Source organism: Protopterus annectens, chromosome 3.part1 (assembly GCF_019279795.1).
Source record: "Protopterus annectens isolate FY-2018-M chromosome 3.part1, PAN1.0, whole genome shotgun sequence".
Classification (NCBI taxonomy): domain Eukaryota; kingdom Metazoa; phylum Chordata; order Ceratodontiformes; family Protopteridae; genus Protopterus; species Protopterus annectens.
Genome location: NC_056732.1, coordinates 1396757831 through 1396777049, shown reverse-complemented (window position 1 = coordinate 1396777049; position 19219 = coordinate 1396757831). Strand labels below are relative to the sequence as shown.

The 19219-nt window shown below is 40.0% G+C and overlaps 1 protein-coding gene across 1 annotated transcript in view; it reads right to left on the bottom strand.

The window, feature by feature from the left end:
- FADS1 (fatty acid desaturase 1) overlaps nt 1-19219 on the bottom strand; it is a 390247-nt gene that overhangs the window by 156214 nt on the left and 214814 nt on the right. Inside the window, exon 10 of the mRNA XM_044067445.1 lies at nt 12595-12674. Within this exon, the coding sequence (XP_043923380.1) occupies nt 12595-12674 (80 nt within the window). The remainder of the gene's footprint in view (nt 1-12594; nt 12675-19219) is intronic.

Sequence of the window (19219 nt, the reverse complement as noted above, 5' to 3'; positions counted from 1 at the left end):
GATGGATAGATCCACAGAGATCTTATACTGAAACTGCCCAAAGTTGCTTTTTATTTTTAATTATTTTAACACAAAGGGTGGTGTTTAATAACAAGTCAGAGATGGTCAGCACTTACAAATCATTACACAGTTTAGCTTAATGCACTACTTATGACACATAATAAGCATACCTGAATAAAAGCCAGGAGTTTGTTCAGTACTTTTCATGCTGAACACACCTGAATAACTGTCAGCACTTATTTCATTTATATAATTATAGGTGTATACTAGGCAAATGGCCCTGGAGGCTTTACAAGCCTAGCCCATAGGATTACCCTGGCATCGTGCCACCCAACCTTAGTTCCTAGGTGCCTCTGTCGAGTACAGCCACTGGAGTGACCCCTGGGGTTATGTATGCATATATGCATGCTTGGTTAACAAAGGGAATCCTGAGTAGACACAGCCCATATTTAAGAGGAGGAGAGAGAGAAAATGCACCAAGAACATATTAAGGAACTGAATAAACAAAGTATGCAACACAATACAAATAGAATTAAAGAAATTCAGTAATATAAAACATACCTACAGCGATCACTCAGTACTAAGAAAACAAAAGGAATCTTGCAGAACTAAAGGACACTAAAAGTACTTTAAGACAACGTTAATATCCATCTCTCTCTGTAAATATATATACGTGTATATATATATATATAAATATATATATATATATATATATATATACACACACACACACACTTTTTCCCATTTTTTTGGGGGCCAATATTTTTTTCCTCAATAGTGGGGTATGGGGCCGTTTTCCTCAGAAATTGGTTAAGAAATTTTCTTCCTTTTTTGGGGCTTCCTGTTTTCCAGCCCCTCCAAAAAGGCTTTGGCTTTCTGGCATAAAACTTGGATTTCCTTTTCCCCCCCAATTTAAGAAAAAAACAAAAAAAGAATTTTTGAATAAGATTTAAATTTTATTTGCTTTTGGGACCTTTTGGGGTTTAACTACTGTGTTATTTTACTGTTTTATTACCTTATTTTCCTTTTTGGTGTTAAAGGATTCCCTTGCCCCCAAAGTTTTTTATTTTAAAAAAAAACCCCAAAGGGTGGGTTTAAAAACTTTTTAGTGAAACAAACTTTTACGTTTTTTGCTTTTGCAAAATAAAAACCAAAAAAACCCTTTTTCCAGTATTTTCCCAGTAAACAACCTGATCCCGGGGCTTTTTATTTTTTGTGTTTCATTTTTGGCCGAGGGTTTCAACTACCATGGGATTGGGATCTGACCCCTTGTCCTAGGGGTTTGGTTAGAACACCCAACTGGAATTTTTGGCCCTTTTGGGGGGTTTATTTTGTTTTTCCACCCCTTGTAAAAGAATTTTTGGGCCCCCTTTTAGGGGAAGGAAGTTGGGGCCCCCAAAAATTTAAAGGGAACGAAAAAAAAGAAACCCTTTTAAAAAGAATTAAAAATTTTTAAATTTTATTTCATTTTTGAGCTTTACTAGTTGGAAAAAAGGTTTTTAAACTTACCTGTTTTTGGCAAATGTAATTCCACTTTTGGGTAAATTTTTTATAAAAATAATAATAATTAATTTATACAATTTAGTCAAAAAACAAAGCATTTACTGTATTTTTCTGACTGTTTGCAAAAAAACTAAAAAAAAACAAAAAAAATATTTCTCCTTTCCTAAACTTTCCTAGCTAGTTGTTCCAGTGATCAGATTTTGCTGATCCCTGGGCTTTGTATTTGGTTCCTGTGTTCCTCCATTTTCTTGTGTGGCCAGAGGTAGTTTCTTTACTCACCAGTGGGAGTGGGGAGTACTGAGCTGCTTGTTTGTCCTCAGAGGAGTGGTTAGAGACAGCAACTAGTAATTTGTTGGCCATTTGGGTTATTTCCTGTTTTTTCCAGCCCCCTGCTATAAAGCACGCTTTGGCGGGCTTTTCTGGCATTAGAGAACTTGGCATAGCTCCTTGTGGTCCCCTGCAGAGTTCCTAAGCCAGCAGAGAGCAGAAAAGCAACTTTCTTGATTATAAGTATTATTTAAACTTTTTATTTTGCATTTTTCGATCTTTTGAGCTTTTCGACTACTGTCTGTGCCTATATTACTGTTTTATTACCTTATTTTCCTGTTTTTCTGTGCTTAAATTGTTGATTGCACTTGTTGGCTAAAGTTTTGTTTAAAAGTAACAAACAGGCTAATACACTCAAGTGTACCAGCCTTTGATAGCAATTTAGTCGAAAAACAAAGCATTTACTGTATTTTTTCTGTCTGTTTGCAAAAAAAAAAAAAAAAAAAAAATATTTCTCCTTTCCTAAACTTTCCTAGCTAGTTGTTCCAGTGATCAGATTTTGCTGATCCCTGGGCTTTGTATTTGGTTCCTGTGTTCCTCCATTTTCTTGTGTGGCCAGAGGTAGTTTATTTACTCACCAGTGGGAGTGGGGAGTACTGAGCTGCTTGTTTGTCCTCAGAGGAGTGGTTAGAGACAGCAACTAGTAATTTGTTGGCCATTTTGGGTCATTTCCTGTTTTTCCAGCCCCCTGCTATAAAGCATGCTTTGGCGGGCTTTTCTGGCATTAGAGAACTTGGCATAGCTCCTCGTGGTCCCCTGCAGAGTTCCTAAGCCAGCAGAGAGCAGAAAAAGCAACTTTCTTGATTATAAGTATTATTTAAACTTTTTATTTTGCATTTTTCGATCTTTTGAGCTTTTCGACTACTGTTTGTGCCTATATTACTGTTTTATTACCTTATTTTCCTGTTTTTCTGTGCTTAAATTGATTGCACTTGTTGGCTAAAGTTTTGCTTAAAAGTAACAAACAGGCTAATACACTCAAGTGTACCAGCCTTTGATAGCAATTTAGTCAAAAACAAAGCATTTACTGTATTTTTCTGACTGTTTGCAAAAAAACTAAAAAACAAAAAAATATTTCTCCTTTCCTAAACTTTCCTAGCTAGTTGTTCCAGTGATCAGATTTTGCTGATCCCTGGGCTTTGTATTTGGTTCCTGTGTTCCTCCATTTTCTTGTGTGGCCAGAGGTAGTTTCTTTACTCACCAGTGGGAGTGGGGAGTACTGAGCTGCTTGTTTGTCCTCAGAGGAGTGGTTAGAGACAGCAACTAGTAATTCGTTGGCCATTTGGGTTATTTCCTGTTTTTTCCAGCCCCCTGCTATAAAGCACGCTTTGGCGGGCTTTTCTGGCATTAGAGAACTTGGCATAGCTCCTTGTGGTCCCCTGCAGAGTTCCTAAGCCAGCAGAGAGCAGAAAAAGCAACTTTCTTGATTATAAGTATTATTTAAACTTTTTATTTTGCATTTTTCGATCTTTTGAGCTTTTCGACTACTGTCTGTGCCTATATTACTGTTTTATTACCTTATTTTCCTGTTTTTCTGTGCTTAAATTGTTGATTGCACTTGTTGGCTAAAGTTTTGTTTAAAAGTAACAAACAGGCTAATACACTCAAGTGTACCAGCCTTTGATAGCAATTTAGTCGAAAACAAAGCATTTACTGTATTTTTCTGTCTGTTTGCAAAAAGACTAAAAAAAAAAAAAATATTTCTTCTTTCCTAAACTTTCCTAGCTAGTTGTTCCAGTGATCAGATTTTGCTGATCCCTGGGCTTTGTATTTGGTTCCTGTGTTCCTCCATTTTCTTGTGTGGCCAGAGGTAGTTTCTTTACTCACCAGTGGGAGTGGGGAGTACTGAGCTGCTTGTGTGTCCTCAGAGGAGTGGTTAGAGACAGCAACTAGTAATTCGTTGGCCATTTTGGGTCATTTCCTGTTGTTTCGAGCCCCTGCTATAAAGCACGTTAGCCAGCTTTACATACCGCAATTAGCCTTGAGTTGCCACTGTTGCACACAAGAGCAGCGGCGGTTAAACAAGGTTAAACTATTCGGGCTACCTAAATTCCACTCTTCAAATTTTCCCTTATAACTACCTTCCTCGAACTGTACTGCTGATCTAACCAGCGTATCCTATAACTAAAAAGTTCATCTCTACTTGATTCCCAAGTAGACTATTCTCTATCTGTAAAGCCTAGCACTTGCTCCTACAGTACTTTCACCTTGATAAAGCACTTTTATTATAGATAGTACCCCACCAGCTTAGAACCCACATCCCCCGGAGTCTTTTGTAAGTTTTTTTTTACCTATTACTTCTAGCATGTCGAGTAATCAGTTGCTAGTGTCCTCTCTTGCTCAACTGGTGAACCTGGGAATATTGAGGCAATGTTACAATTGCCTCATGTACACAGACAATCCTCTCCTTCTCCTACAAAACACAAATACATGCGAGAGATGCAACTCTACGGCCAAACTGGAGGCTGAGCTCTCTCAACATAGGACTGGCAAGACCAGACAGGAGGAGAAGGTAACCACACACACTACATACCCAGTCACACATAGTACCATCACAACTTCAAATCATACACATAATCACACAAAGACATACTCGGAGGCTCTGATCAAAACTCTACCAAAACAGCAGAGGCCACCAAAGCAGACACCCAAACAACTACCACCTCAGGACCAAACACATGCAACACATAGACCACACAGTCAGAGTGTCAAACAGTCACAGCCCTTAAGGCCAAACACAATGCCAGACACACTCATCATTGGTGACTCCATAGTCAGACACACTGACGTCCCGCTCACCAGACTGAGTAAGGAGAAGGTCACAGTAAGCTGCCTGTTGGGAGCCAGAATCCGCCACATAACGCAAGCACTCAGGTCTCTCAACAGCAGGTACAAGTATGACTCAGTCATTGTCCACGCTGGTGTCAATGACTTGAGACGTACCTCCTTGGACTACATGAAAAGAGACATTGAGGAGCTCTCTGATTATGTAGCCCAAGCAGGTATGAACCTGACCTTGAGCAGTATCCTACCTTCACCTAGAATGATGCCACAATACAGTGATAAGATGATCAGCTTTAATAATTGGCTTAAATTCTGGTGTCATTCAAAGGGGATCCAATGTCTGTCTGCCTGGGATGACATGCTGGACAAGCCACGCTGCTTCGCAAGGGACGGCTGGCACCTGTCACCCCTGGGCTTCCGGATATTGGCAAAGGCTCTTGCCACCCCCATAGTGCCTTTTTAGGCAAGGCTCAAATTCTAAACCTACCACCCTAGAACACAAAAAAGGAAAAAAACTAAGGGTAATGCTGCTCAACGCCAGAAGTCTCAATCTCAAGATGCACGCACTCGAGGCCCTTCTCAGTATGGAGAACATCGATGTCTGTGCTGTGACAGAAACCTGGTTCAAGGCTCCTGAGAGCACCCCAGCACTATCAGGTTTCACCTCATATCATGCGTTCCGCCCCAAAATCCGGACAACACCAAAAGGGGGTGTCCATATTCATAAAGGACACCCACACCTCAAGGTTGGTGGCAACGCACGATGCATCGGAGACCATCCAGGTGCAATTAACCATAGGCAAGACTGCTCTGCAATTTGTAGCATGTTACAGGCCACCCTCTCAAACTCAGGAACCTCACATGGCCTTCCTGAAAACACTGGAGGGATAAATGTATCTCCAAACACCATCATACTAGGTGACTTCAACTACCCTAATATAGACTGGGAATACTACTCAAGCCCAAACACTCTAGCCCAAAGGTTCCTGGAGTTCATAAACTCAAATGCCATGGAACAACTAGTCACCATCCCCACAAGAGGAGAAAACATACTTGATCTCATCATCACGAACATGGGATCACAATGTTCAACACCGAAGTATACCCCTCACTGGTGAGATCAGATCATAAACTAATCTCGCTGGAGGTCCTCATCCCCCCCACATGAAATAAAAGACCACAGTGAAAAACTTCTCAAAGCCGACTTCACACTTCTAAAAGCTAGTGTGGTCTCCTTTATGGCCCCTGAGCCAGTGGTAAACATTACTCAAACCGCTGAATCACTTACAAATGCCTTCTACCAGCACCTACAGGACTGCATGGATCAGGCAATCCCAAACAAAACTAAGACTCTTTGTACCAAAGGCAAGCATCCAGTCTGGTGGACCCCAGCCATAAACAAGCTCTACAACAAAAGGAGGAAGCTACTACAAGATAGAGCAAAATCCTTGAAAGGTAAGACACCTTTGATCATTATAAGTAAAAAACTAAGAGCTCTCATAAAATCATCCAAGGCAAATTTTGAGAGAAAAATCGCCAAGGACACAAAAGACAATCATAAGGCCTTCTTTAGCTATGTTAGAAACCTAGGAGGAAACTCCCAGATATGCTCAGAATTAGTTCAAAATGATGTGAAGATTACTGAACCTACACACATTGCCAACATACATGCTGACAGGTTCAGTGCAAACTCCCCCCCCCCAAAAGGAGAGATATCTATACCAGAGGATTGTAGCCCCCCAAACATCTCCAATGCCCAGGTGAGAACTGCTCTCTCAAGGCAAAACACAGCATCCATGGGACCGGATGGTGTCCCCGGCTGTGTGCTCCACGAACTCAATGAGGAATTAAACCCGCAGTTAGGACAGCTGTTTAATCTTAGCATCACCTCAGGATACGTGCCCAAGGAGTGGCGACGGGACTGTGGTCCCACTTCACAAGGGCGGTGCCTCCACCGACCCTGGAAATTACCGTCCCATTAGCTTGACAAGCCTTATCTGCAAAGCCATGGAGAGGATCATAATGGAACTCATAAATAAAGACATAGGGAACTTGCAGACTTTGGATCCAACCCAGTTTGGCTTTGTCAAAGGCAGATCATGCCTTTTAAACTTGGTTGACTTTTTCGAAACAGTCACCAAGGCCATTGATGAGGGAAAAGCAGTCCATACAGCCTACATCGACCTGGCAAAGGCCTTCGACACAATGCCCCACTCAGGTATCATCGAAAAACTCATCAGCTTGAATGTAAACCCATACATCACAAGATGGGTTGCAAACTGGCTAAGTGACAGAACCCATAGGGTCAGAGTTGCTGGAGCCATGTCAGACTCTAAGCCTGTCACAAGTGGTGTCCCACAGGGCTCAGTCCTGGGTCCACTCTTGTTCGGCATCTACTTTTCTGAAGTACAAGCAAACACAGGAGGGTTATGGCTGACAAAGTTTGCTGATGACTGCAAACTGGGCGCCATAGTCAAAAACACTTCTGACACAGATATCCTTCAGAAGGGCCTCACAGAAACGGATAACTGGTGCCAGAGCCATGGCCTAAAGTTAAACGCCAAGAAATGCATAGTCATACCCTTCGGGAAAAACAAGGTTACCCCTAGCTACCATATAGGTGGCAATCCACTGAGCACAGAAGAAGTCATCAGGGACCTGGGGACCCAGGTTGACACTAGCCTTTCGTTTGACACTCATGTTGCTAAAGTAGTCAGGAAAACCTTCTACATTGCCCACCTGTTCATGAAGGGATTCACATCTAGATCATGGGAGGTCATCGTCCCCCTGTACTCATCACTCATTAGACCTATGATTGAGTACAATGTCCCATTCGGAATGTATCTGACCCGACACCTGCAGCAGCTGGAAAGGCCCCAAAAGTTCCTCACCAAAAGGATAAAGGGTCTCAAAAATATGTCTTATGCTGCCCGACTGAAAGAACTCCAGCTCTATTCAGTCTCATACCGCTTGCTCAGAGGTGACCTGTGCCTGACATATAAGGCCATGTCAAACCCAGATTTGATGAATATGCTTCACCTCAAAAAATCTAGATCTCTCAGAACCACAAGGGCAGGAGACTTAAACCTTGACACGGTTATTAATAGAACGTGCTGGAGGGACAGATTCATCACCCAGAGACTCCCTATGCTGTGGAACAAAATCCCGGTACATGTGAGGCAGAGCACCTCGCTGGCCTTGTTCAAGAGGAATCTTGACCAATGGATGGGAGATCGCAGATATACCCCAGGGATTACTTCAGTGTCACTGCTTGACAGAGGCACAGCAAAATAATAGGCATAGTTTTATTCAAACTAAAGGGGTGGCGAAAGCCACATAACTATGGGCTAGGCTTATAAATGCCCTTGGGCAGATAGCCTAGTATGAACCTATGAACCTATGAACCTATGAACCATGGAGCTATTTATACCCTGAATATAATAAGGCTAGTATACCATAAGGAATACCTGCCATAGCAGATGGCTACTCAACACGCCCAGCTGTTTGTGTTGTTAATGTGTTACATATTTTATTTGGTGCTTTTGTTTTGTTTTGTTTTTTTTTTTTTTTTTTGCAAACACCTTAGTTTGGGCAGTTAGTGAAATGGGTCATATCAGATGTACCCATTATGTTATATAACAAACAAGTATTAAATAATTAAATATTAAAATAAATACATATATACCAGATGAGACTCTATGTGGTGATAAAGCAGCTCTAAGTGAAGGTCTTCTTTATCCTAGTCGGTATTTGTAATAACTGCTTTGTCTGTTTTTAGGTTTTGAATGAGGTTGCGTTTACCTTGCACAACACTATAAACTAAATCAGCTTTCCCTACAGACTGAGGCTTAAGTTTTGGGTCTTGAAAAGTATCTACCAGCGATGGTCCATCCTAGGATACTCTGTGTGGGGACACTTGTGATATCAACGCTGTGTGATGGAATATTATTTTGAATTCCACCAAAAAGTAGTCATATTGTACTGGATACAGTTTCCATACACATCCTGTCTGGAAGACAGAAAATGCTGGTCACTGCAGTCTGCATCTCCAGAGGAAGAAGAATCCATTAAGCCTTAAATAGATCTTTTTCCCACAAAGAATGCAACTGGAGTCATGTCTTTATCCTGTATTTATGAAGGGAGGACAACTATGTTTATCTTTGGCATAAATTTCTGGCAGGCATAGGTCATGTCTGCCTGACATCCTTTCAGCCCACTAGTGTGAAGGTGCATAGTGAAGCACCTTAGTAGGCTCTGTGACAGTATGCACTCTTGAATCTACATATATTCTCCTCATTAATGTGCAGGCTTGATGCAGACGACTATCACTACAGAAATGGGTCTTAGATTTAATTCTCCTTCCATTTGCTTACTATGTAACTCCCAAGTCACCTAACCAGAAAATGCTCTTGGACAATCCCAGGAAATATATTCTTGTATTTACTAAGTTTACCCAATTAATAAGTAAATAAAATACAAAATAAAGTATTTGTACCAGGGCAAGAGGTGAAGAATACCTCAGAGTATGAACAGATAGGAGAACACGTGTGCAGAGTACTAGCATGTAGAAATTATGATGCAGCATGCTTTCTATAGTCTTCACTTTTGCCAATCTGGATGGACAGATCCACAGAGATCTTATGCTGAAACTGCCCAAAGTTGCTTTTTATTTTTAATTATTTTAACACAAAGGGTGGTGTTTAATAACAAGTCAGAGATGGTCAGCACTTACAAATCATTACACAGTTTAGCTTAATGCACTACTTATGACACATAATAAGCATACCTGAATAAAAGCCAGGAGTTTGTTCAGTACTTTTCATGCTGAACACACCTGAATAACTGTCAGCACTTTTCATTTATATAATTATAGGTGTATACTAGGCAAATGGCCCTGGAGGCTTTACAAGCCTAGCCCATAGGATTACCCTGGCATCGTGCCACCCAACCTTAGTTCCTAGGTGCCTCTGTCGAGTACAGCCACTGGAGTGACCCCTGGGGTTATGTATGCATATATGCATGCTTGGTTAACAAAGGGAATCCTGAGTAGACACAGCCCATATTTAAGAGGAGGAGAGAGAGAAAATGCACCAAGAACATATTAAGGAACTGAATAAACAAAGTATGCAACACAATACAAATAGAATTAAAGAAATTCAGTAATATAAAACATACCTACAGCGATCACTCAGTACTAAGAAAACAAAAGGAATCTTGCAGAACTAAAGGACACTAAAAGTACTTTAAGACAACGTTAATATCCATCTCTCTCTGTAAATATATATACGTGTATATATATATATATATATATATATATATACACACACACACACACGCACACACACACACACACACACACATATATATATATATATATATATATATATATATATATATATATATATATAGATATATATATATATAAAATCTCTCTCTAGATCCCTATCAGTTGACCAAGTTTTCAGAAACTCGAAATTCATATAGTCTGGTTTTGAAAATGAATGAGAGCAGAAGTCCATTCACAGCTGGAAAGACAGATATCTAATCAATTTTCACACTTAACTAGTCCATATGAAATCAGACTAAAGTTTAGTAGACATTTACATTTTAGTCTTTGTTGGTAATTAGTGGAGAAGGTGGCAACTGTGATTAACTCCACTAGTACAGCAGAGCTCTGAAATGAAATCACATTTCCACAGCCAGTTTAAGACTCCCTCAGTCAGAACAAATCACAGTTTGTACATATGAGTCAATGCAGAGATGGCCTAAATGTTACTCATTGAAAATATGGTCAGAGACACATTTTTCACCACAAAATACATGACCAACACAGATAAACTCTTTAAGTTTACATTCATGGCTGACAATTCATCACAAACATCAAACTGAAATGAAATGCCTCAAAGATAGAAGGTTATGGGAAAGTGTCCCAAAACACTACAAAGAATCTACAAAAAATAGAACTTTAAGACTCTACCTTACTCCTTTTTCACACCTCTGAGATCACCTTAAAGAAGAAATTGGACTAAAATTAGCTGAACTTTCTCACATAGCAAGACTGAAGCTAGTCCATTTTGTCAGAACTCTCTGTATACCAGATATTTTAGAAATAATTCATGATGGGGGTGTGGGTAATACCTGGTTTTCCCATTGCTGCATGGTTTGATAACATGTAATGCTACAAAGCTTTAGATGCACTGTACATTTCTTTTCCCCTTTTCCACATTTATTCCCACTTAATATTTACATTCTTTCTTAGTTTGCTTTCCGACATTTAGTCATGTTTTTAAGTGTTCTGCTTGACTGTTCCTCTTACCTGTAACTGTTTATCATTGTTTCTAGTATTTTCATGTATTATATTGATAGCTTGTATTACCTGCTATTTTATACCACTTGATGTATTTTACATTTCCATTACTGACAATTTGTTGTTTATACTGTTACAGGTAAATATTTATATGTCTCCAGAGCAAAGTCTGAAACTGATCCAGAAAAAAATACCCCATCTACATGATAACTTGTTTGTGCTCTGTGAAGCAGGTACTGTGTTTTCATAATCAGTGTTGTCTATATTCTTTTGTTTGCGGCTGTGCAGTTATGAACTTGTGTGTGTTTCTTATTTTGTCCCCTTACTTCTTTTTCTAAGGAATGTACAATTTACAATGGGCTCACTGACTGCTGAATCCAAGTGAATAGGGGAAATATGTTTTAGGGTCTGATATCTAGCACATCTACCTCCATGAGAAAGGGGCATGGTATTTCCTTCTGCACTGTTCAATCTTCTAGTGGAGGCTAGGGTGTGATACAGGGACACACATATGCATGTGCGTAGAGGGCAAGGCAGCCATCAGAGCATTGTGTGTGTCTGTGTGTGTGTGTGCGCGACTGTGCATGTGTGTGTGTGTGTGTGTGTGTGTGTGTGTGTGTGTGTGTGTGTGTGTGTGTGCGTGTGTGTGTGTGCATACATGTGTGTGTGTGTGTGTGTGTGTGTGTGTGTGTGTGTGTGTGCGCGCGAGTGTGCGTGTGTGTGTCTGTGGGTGTGTGTGCACGAATGTGCATGTGTGTGTGTGTGTGTGTGTGTGTGTGTGCATGTGTGTGTGTGTGTGTGTGTGTGTGTGTGTGTGTGTGTGTGTGTGTGTGTGTGTGTGTGCGTGTGTGTGTGTGTGTGTGCATGTGAGTGTGTGTGTGTGCGTCTGTGTGTGTAAATCTTGGCACAGTGGAACATGTGTAAGACATCTTCATATCACTGCATATCTGCACCACTTAAAACAATGTGGCGGATAAATGAGGAGTCTTTATGACTGGTCAAGATGACAGTTACTGTGTGAGCACTCTCTTAGGGTCTCACAGTCCAAGATGTCTTTCACTGTCTCTGTGGTTTACTACCATGACTAGTGCTTTGTTGATTTGGGATTAAGTAGCAGCCTGAGGGCTAGAGGATCCAGCCAAGTGAGGTGGTAGTAAGTGGATGATGCCAGCTTACCCATCTCAGGGCAGTTCTCTCATTTCAGGCTAAGAGATAGCCCCACTCTGTTATTCTGCTGACACCTGCTGGACACCTGGCAACACTGCATGGATACAGGAATGAGACAAGCACATGCATCATGCTGTAATTAGATGCTTGAACAGGTGACTGGGTTGTTACTGCATGCCCTGCTTTGTTAACATATTTGTCAGGGCAACAGTGGGATGGTGGGGGATTGGAAATTCCCCTGACTGACACATATGACTGTGGCCTGTGACCTTAAATTCTCATCTTCTCTGCTGGTATCACAAAGATATATACAGTAAGGCACCTATAATGGGTCTGATAAGGAAGAGAAGATTGAATTAGGCAAGGACAATTAAGGAAAGAGATGATGGTGTAATGCCAAGACAGGTCAAGATAGCTGCAGCAGCAATCAAAGAAAAAAGTATAACAGTCAAGAGATGTAGGTAGAGCACTGCCCCAGAAGTTACAAACATGATAAATATACTTACTGATGTTCTATCTGAAAGTTCAAATGTCCAGTGAACCAATCATTAAAGAGGGACTGGTCAACATTACACGTGGCAGCAAGCTAAGGGAAGAGACACAGGAAGACAGGGTTACCAAAAGTAGAAATACAAACTATGTGTTCAACACACTACATACAATCATCGCATTCTATGTACTGCAAGGAGCATCTGAGAAATTACCTGGGCTTACATGAAACCAGCATCATAGTGATTCACTTTTCATGCATATAGACTGATGCAAAGTTCAGAAAATAAAAGATGGAAAAAAGACATATTTTGTCTGCCTTATATAACCTGATTAATACTGCTTAAAGAAGTTCTGGTAACTCTAAGCAAGTCTTCAGTTTCCTTATGCACCGTTTTCTTTGCTTGACCCATATCCATTTGTCCTATTTAAATCTAAACCTTTTGCCAGACGGACTTCTCAGAAGTTGTATTTGTTTGTACTTAGGCCAATCCTTATGTCACTCTAAAAAAAAAAATAACTTTCTCATGATACTGTCAGACAGTGCCACAGACTTACCCAACAGGAGTCAAAATGTCTCCCATGCTATCAATGATGATTCATCTAAATGCAAGTAAAAAATGACGATGTGTTTTATTGTGTCAGAGGAACACATTTTACAATAAGCTAATATTATTTTCTTTATCACAAAATGAAATAGGTATCAGATAGTACTTTTGGCATACCTGTGATATTTATGGGAGCCGTATTCAAAATATATCTGTCACTAATGTCCAGGGAAGTCAAACCTATCTGTGTCTATATCGCAGATCTAGGTGTTACTGAGGAATCACTGCAACACCCAAACCAAAACGTCTGAATTTGAAGGGACTAAGACTGGGACAAATGTCATTCTAACCTTCCTGACTACTTTAGGTCGTAAGAATGTCAATTAATGCAAAGTTAATTCTTATTCCAAAAAGTAAATTCTTTCCTTTATTACTCTGATTGATGACATGAAATTTGGCTTGGGGGCATACTCCTACAAACATTATTCTGTCTTTTGTTTTTTCAAATATCCTCTTCAGTGTTTCATGCCTTATTAGGCATTACAGTTGTTTTAGCATGATATCTATTTATTTGTGATTCATCATTCAAGATTTTTGCTTGCTGGCACATTGTTATTGATAATGGAGAGCTCAACCTTAGGTTACCCACCATGGAAAACTGCAGCAATATTGATGTTTTCCAAGGAAATCTTGTATTAATCTTTTGTTTAAAAGATTGGCCAGGCAATAAATATGAGACACAATGAATTGAAGTTTATCTGTCAATATCCCATGATGCTAAAGATATTTTGGCTATCTAATGAAAATGCAATAGCATCATACTGCTGAAAATAGGATTTACTATGTTAACCCCAATCCACAGAAAAAGAGCATCCATCCATCTACAACCCTTTTTCCCATTTTTGCACATGGGGTCAGGGTGTCACTTCAAATGTGACAATCATCTAGAGTGAAGATTTACACTGACAGGTGGCTAACTCTTCTAAAGTTGTTCTTCCATACAACACACTTGGAAGCACACTCACACCTGTTTCCAATTTAGTTGTGTCCAAACCATCTACTGCATGTGTTTGGAATGTGGGAGAAAACCATGGCACCAGGAGGAAAGCCATGCTAATACAGGGAGGACATACAGACTCTGCAAAGAAGGTACACCAGCTGAGATTTGAACCACAGAATGTGTTGCTGTAAGGTGACTATGACATCCACTGAGCCACTATGCTGCCCTCAGAAAAAGAGTATCACCAACTGATAATTCAGTGTAAGGTTTGCTGAATTTTCATTGTGTTACTGTAACATATTTTTGCCATGACATTTCAGGTATGCAAACAATGGTGAACATCAATGAGTCAGTTCTTTCACAGTTAATGTGGTAGATGAATTTTTAAAATATGATTCATAAAACAATTGCCTATATCTGGCATACTGAAGGCTTATTTATAATTTGGAAAATAAGTTATTATCACTTACTGATTAACATTAAAAGTAAACATTTTGTCACTAGTATGGAGTAGAAATTATGGTTTATAACTTAGAAAAACAAAAGCGATGCATTCACGTGCAGTGAATTCCACAAAAAGCTTAACAGTTATGATTCAGAAATTAAAATCTCTATGGAATACTCCCACACCAGTATTATTAGACATCTTAGCAATCATTTACCATCAATGTGAGATATACAGTACACTCACTTGCAGGAAGCAACTAATAGATAAAGGCAGACAGAAGTATAATCGGTGACTGTCAGCACACTAGAACATCAGCAATATACTCTTAAATGCTCCAGTATCACCAAATATGTTTAAGATCTTTAAGTAAGAACAGAAACAAGCAGGAGGTCTTAACAAAACTAATGAAGCTAACAGGGCTGTTATTCCTGTAGGAAACCAGAGGGGATGAAAAATGTTACAATAATGCCACAAGGGCAGCTACCACGCTGCTCCTACTAACCTGTTGTCCTCTGCCATCAGCTGTAACACCCTGGCATCTTACTTTACAGGAAATCATTAAAAGACCTACAGACAAGGCTTAGACATGGTACCTTGAAATGTGCTCTCCAGATGTCACATATTCTCTATTTAAGTAATCCCCTGTTTTGCCAGTTGTGCAATCAGAAGCACACCTACTCCTGGTGATAACACTTACTGCATGTCACAAGATCCAGCTAATATTTTAACTGTGAGATACTACAATATCTTCTCACTTTCACTTGATGCAGCAGCTTCTTAGACACACAAGTTATGATGCAGTCAAATCATGCACGGGTGTCATACAATGAAATTAAATGCTGCACATGAAAAGTCTGCACACATGCAGTATATAGGAAAATGAACATCTCTGAAAGCTAACCAACCGGATAAGGCATATTTCAATACACTGCAGATAGAAACATGGTCATTATGGGTTCTACGGCTCCTTACCCAAATGTTTCAGTTTTATTAGCACTCTGCTTCAGAAACTAAGTGCAGAGATAATGGATTAACCTTTTATGGCATAACAGTCAACTTTCTGAGGTAACGCGCACCTAGCTTATTCAGTCAGCACAGCATTAGCTAACCCATGTACACCTACTTGACAGTGACTGATATTATTGCATACTGTCCTATAACTTGTGTTTAAATATCTACTTAATAACCTGATGGAAGACAGGGAAACCTTCTGTAGTTAATAACATTTTCAGTTTTTCACTGGCCAGCTTGTAGAAGATTTTCTCCCCTTATTGTAGAAATGGGCTGTTACTGTTAGTCTTCATAATGCTGGTGTATCCGTATCACGGAGGGATTGTTTTCCAATTACTCTCTTATCCCCTCTGCCAAGAATGAAATGTGTATAAAGTCAGTTACTCTATCTAGTTGATAAAAACCTTTGTTGTTATTCTCAGCATGGCTTCATGTCTGATCACAGGAGGGACACTGCACTGCTGGACATTCTTAAGTAAATTTCAACCTATCTTATCTTGGTTAAAGTTGGTGGACCTCTCCTTCTGGACCTAACAAAAGTACTTCAAAATGGCAGTCATAAACTTCTCCTTGATCATCTCTTTACTTGTGTACTTTCCTTCAGGGCCTGCATATGACTTGACAGCTACCAGGAATGCAGATCTCGGTTTGTTAAATGATAAAATGTCCCCTCTTACATGTGTGGCAATGCTTTCTTCCATACTCCTTCATTATGGTAAGTTCACAATGGTGTTTTCCTGGATGGCTTTCTCATCTCTGGATGATATGTACCTATCTACAACCACCATGCACCTCATTCCATCACTGTTATTTTTTGTTCATATGCTCACCACTTCACAAGTCCCAAATTACTGTAAGTCTTGACAACAAGGGAGAAATCATACTGCTAGATTTGCTGTAGGTCATGATGCTGGCATTCATCTCTGTTATTCGCTTCATACAAGTGTGGTTAAATAGCTCTTCTTATCTTCTATCTATCTATCTATCTATCTATCTATCTATCTATCTATCTATCTATCTATCTATCTAAAATTTCCCCCTAAATTATTGTACTCCTCTGGCATTCTTGGCTGGCATAACCTTAGAGCCTTGTTTACTAATTTTGTATTTGTTCCAAAATCATTTTGGTAATTCCAGATATCAAGTTTGTGTGGGTCAACTAATGAATTATCTGCCTCAGAAATATGGCAGGTAAGTATTTGCTACAAATCCAAATTAAGAAAAATTTTGAGTACCCAGCAATCCTGCCACTGCAGTATCACCTGAATGTTGTTGAAACTGTTAGTTTTATTATTGGTTTTTATGCACAGTTTACAAGCCTACACTAGAGACAGACACTTTCTTTTTTAGTGGAGTGACAAAAATCTTTTGCAAAATGTTCAAGTGCCAATCAAACTGCACTAGAAATATATGGGATATTAATATGTACAAAACCTTACATAAACTTGTAAACTGCAAAAGAAGAAGAAAAAAAAAACAGTCCTGTCAGAAAAGTAAAAGGTAAGGCTATGATGTGACTGATTGAACTGGTCCCTATGGGAATGGCAAGCAAATTATGTTCTTCATCAGTAGTGCCAGGGTCAATTTAGCACTCTTTGCATGTAATAGCATGTTGCTCAGTCGTTATCCATTAACTTCTAATGTAATGTTTTTGGCTCACGTTGCCCAAAGCTGCCTACTGATCATTATCTCTCACCCATCCAGACCTCCACTCATTCCCAATCACTAGGGGAAGGGTCATCTGGGAGGAGCCATCTTTAGGGATAGTGCATCATTTTTTTCTTGTTCTGGAGTCTCAATATCCTGTTTACACTTGGCTAACATAGGGGATAGGCTATGAAGTAGGCTAACCTTGAAGGACACCCCCCCTCCTCACTTCCACAAAGGACATTCCCTTCAAGCAGCCGTGGCCCAACCCCTGAAGCATGAGTGTGGTTTCCCTGCTTTGTACCAGGAAAAGTGTACCTGTGTTGTGTGCTAGCAAGTGCATGCAACCCTTCCCACCACAAGTAGGACCCTTCCCTTCACTCATGCTCCTTCTCACCTGATTACTCCAGTACTGGGGCCGCTAATCACACTCGAGTCACCTGGGTCATAGTCAGGGCTCAGTCTCTCTGTGACAAAGAGCTATGCTTTTTTTCTGTTTATATTTAATTTTAGTATTACTTTTGTCATATGTCTATGGTCACTAACACCATGAATGCTCATATAGATTATGTTACATCATTGTGATAACAATGCACACAATCTTTTTATTGTTTTTTTCTGCTTTATTGTTGCTGGTGGTGAACATTACTGACTGGCGATATCCTTTGGATTAGAGTATGTGATATTATTAGGGATGAGCTCAGTGTATTGCTGAACATCATTCATTAATTTCCTGGCATAAATGAATAAAGATTTGTAATTTCCTTTTGTATCCGTAGTGACTATAAGCTCATTCTCTGCTCTGCATTTTCTAATAGTGCTTGTGAATTCCTTGTTGGCTGTTACAGTGTGGTCTTCAAGTAGGGGGATGGGAACGTCTTACAGCTTTACATTATTTTTCACCTTTTCTTATACAGTTTATTAGCACAAGAGTCCCACTGCAGAGGTTTAGTCATTAAATTACCATTATATTCAGGGTGGATAGGTACTGGAGTTTCTTGGCAGCTCTTTAAGTGCTTTCAAAAGATGAATGCATCAGCCTTCACATACGAGTCCATTTGTGGGTTTGTTGTGAGTTTTGTGTAGGTCTTCTATAAGCTGAAATAGGTTTGCACTAGAAAAGTCCCTAAAGATGGTCTCTTATGGTGGGTTGTTGTACCACTAAGCCTAACAGAACATATAACTGATTTGTGGTTCACAGGTGTGTACTAGGCTAATGGCCCTCGGGTCTTTACAAGCCTAGCCATAGGATTACCCTGGCATAGTGCCACACAACCTTAGTTCCCAGTACCTCTGTCGAGTAGAGCCACAGGAATTATCCCTGGGATGAATTTTCTGTTTCCCATTCACTCATCAAGATTTCTCTTGAAGAGGGTCAGCAAGGTGCTCTGCGTGACATGTATGGGAAGTCTGTTCCATAGCATGGGCAGTCTCTGGGTTATGAACCTGTATGTTCTGTTAATTGTGGTAAGGAGGTTGAGGTCTCTGGAGTGTGTGGTGGGGAGTGATTGTAATTTCTTTAGATGTAGCATTTCTAACAGAGCTGGGTCAGACATGGCTTTGTAAGTCAAGCAGAGATTGCCTCTAAGTAGGCGATATGATACAGAGAATAGTTGGAGTTCTTTTGAGTCTGGCCATGCAGGACAAGTGTTTAAGACCTAGGATCCTCTTTGTGAGGTACTTTTGCGGCCTCTCCAGTTGTTGCAGGTATCTAGTGAGGTACATGCCAAATGGGGCATTGTACTCAATGACTGGCCTCATGAGGGAAGAGTAGAAGGAGGCAATGACCTATTTCTTCCTGGATGCAAAACCCTTAGTAATGAGATGTGCCACATAGAAGGACTTTCTGACTACAGTAGCAATGTGGTGATCAAAAGAGAGGTTGCTGTCAACCTGTGTTCCCAGATCTCTTATAACACCTTCTGTGTTCAGTGGACTACCATCAGTGTGGTAATTCGTGGGAACCGAGTTTTTCCCAAAGGGGATGA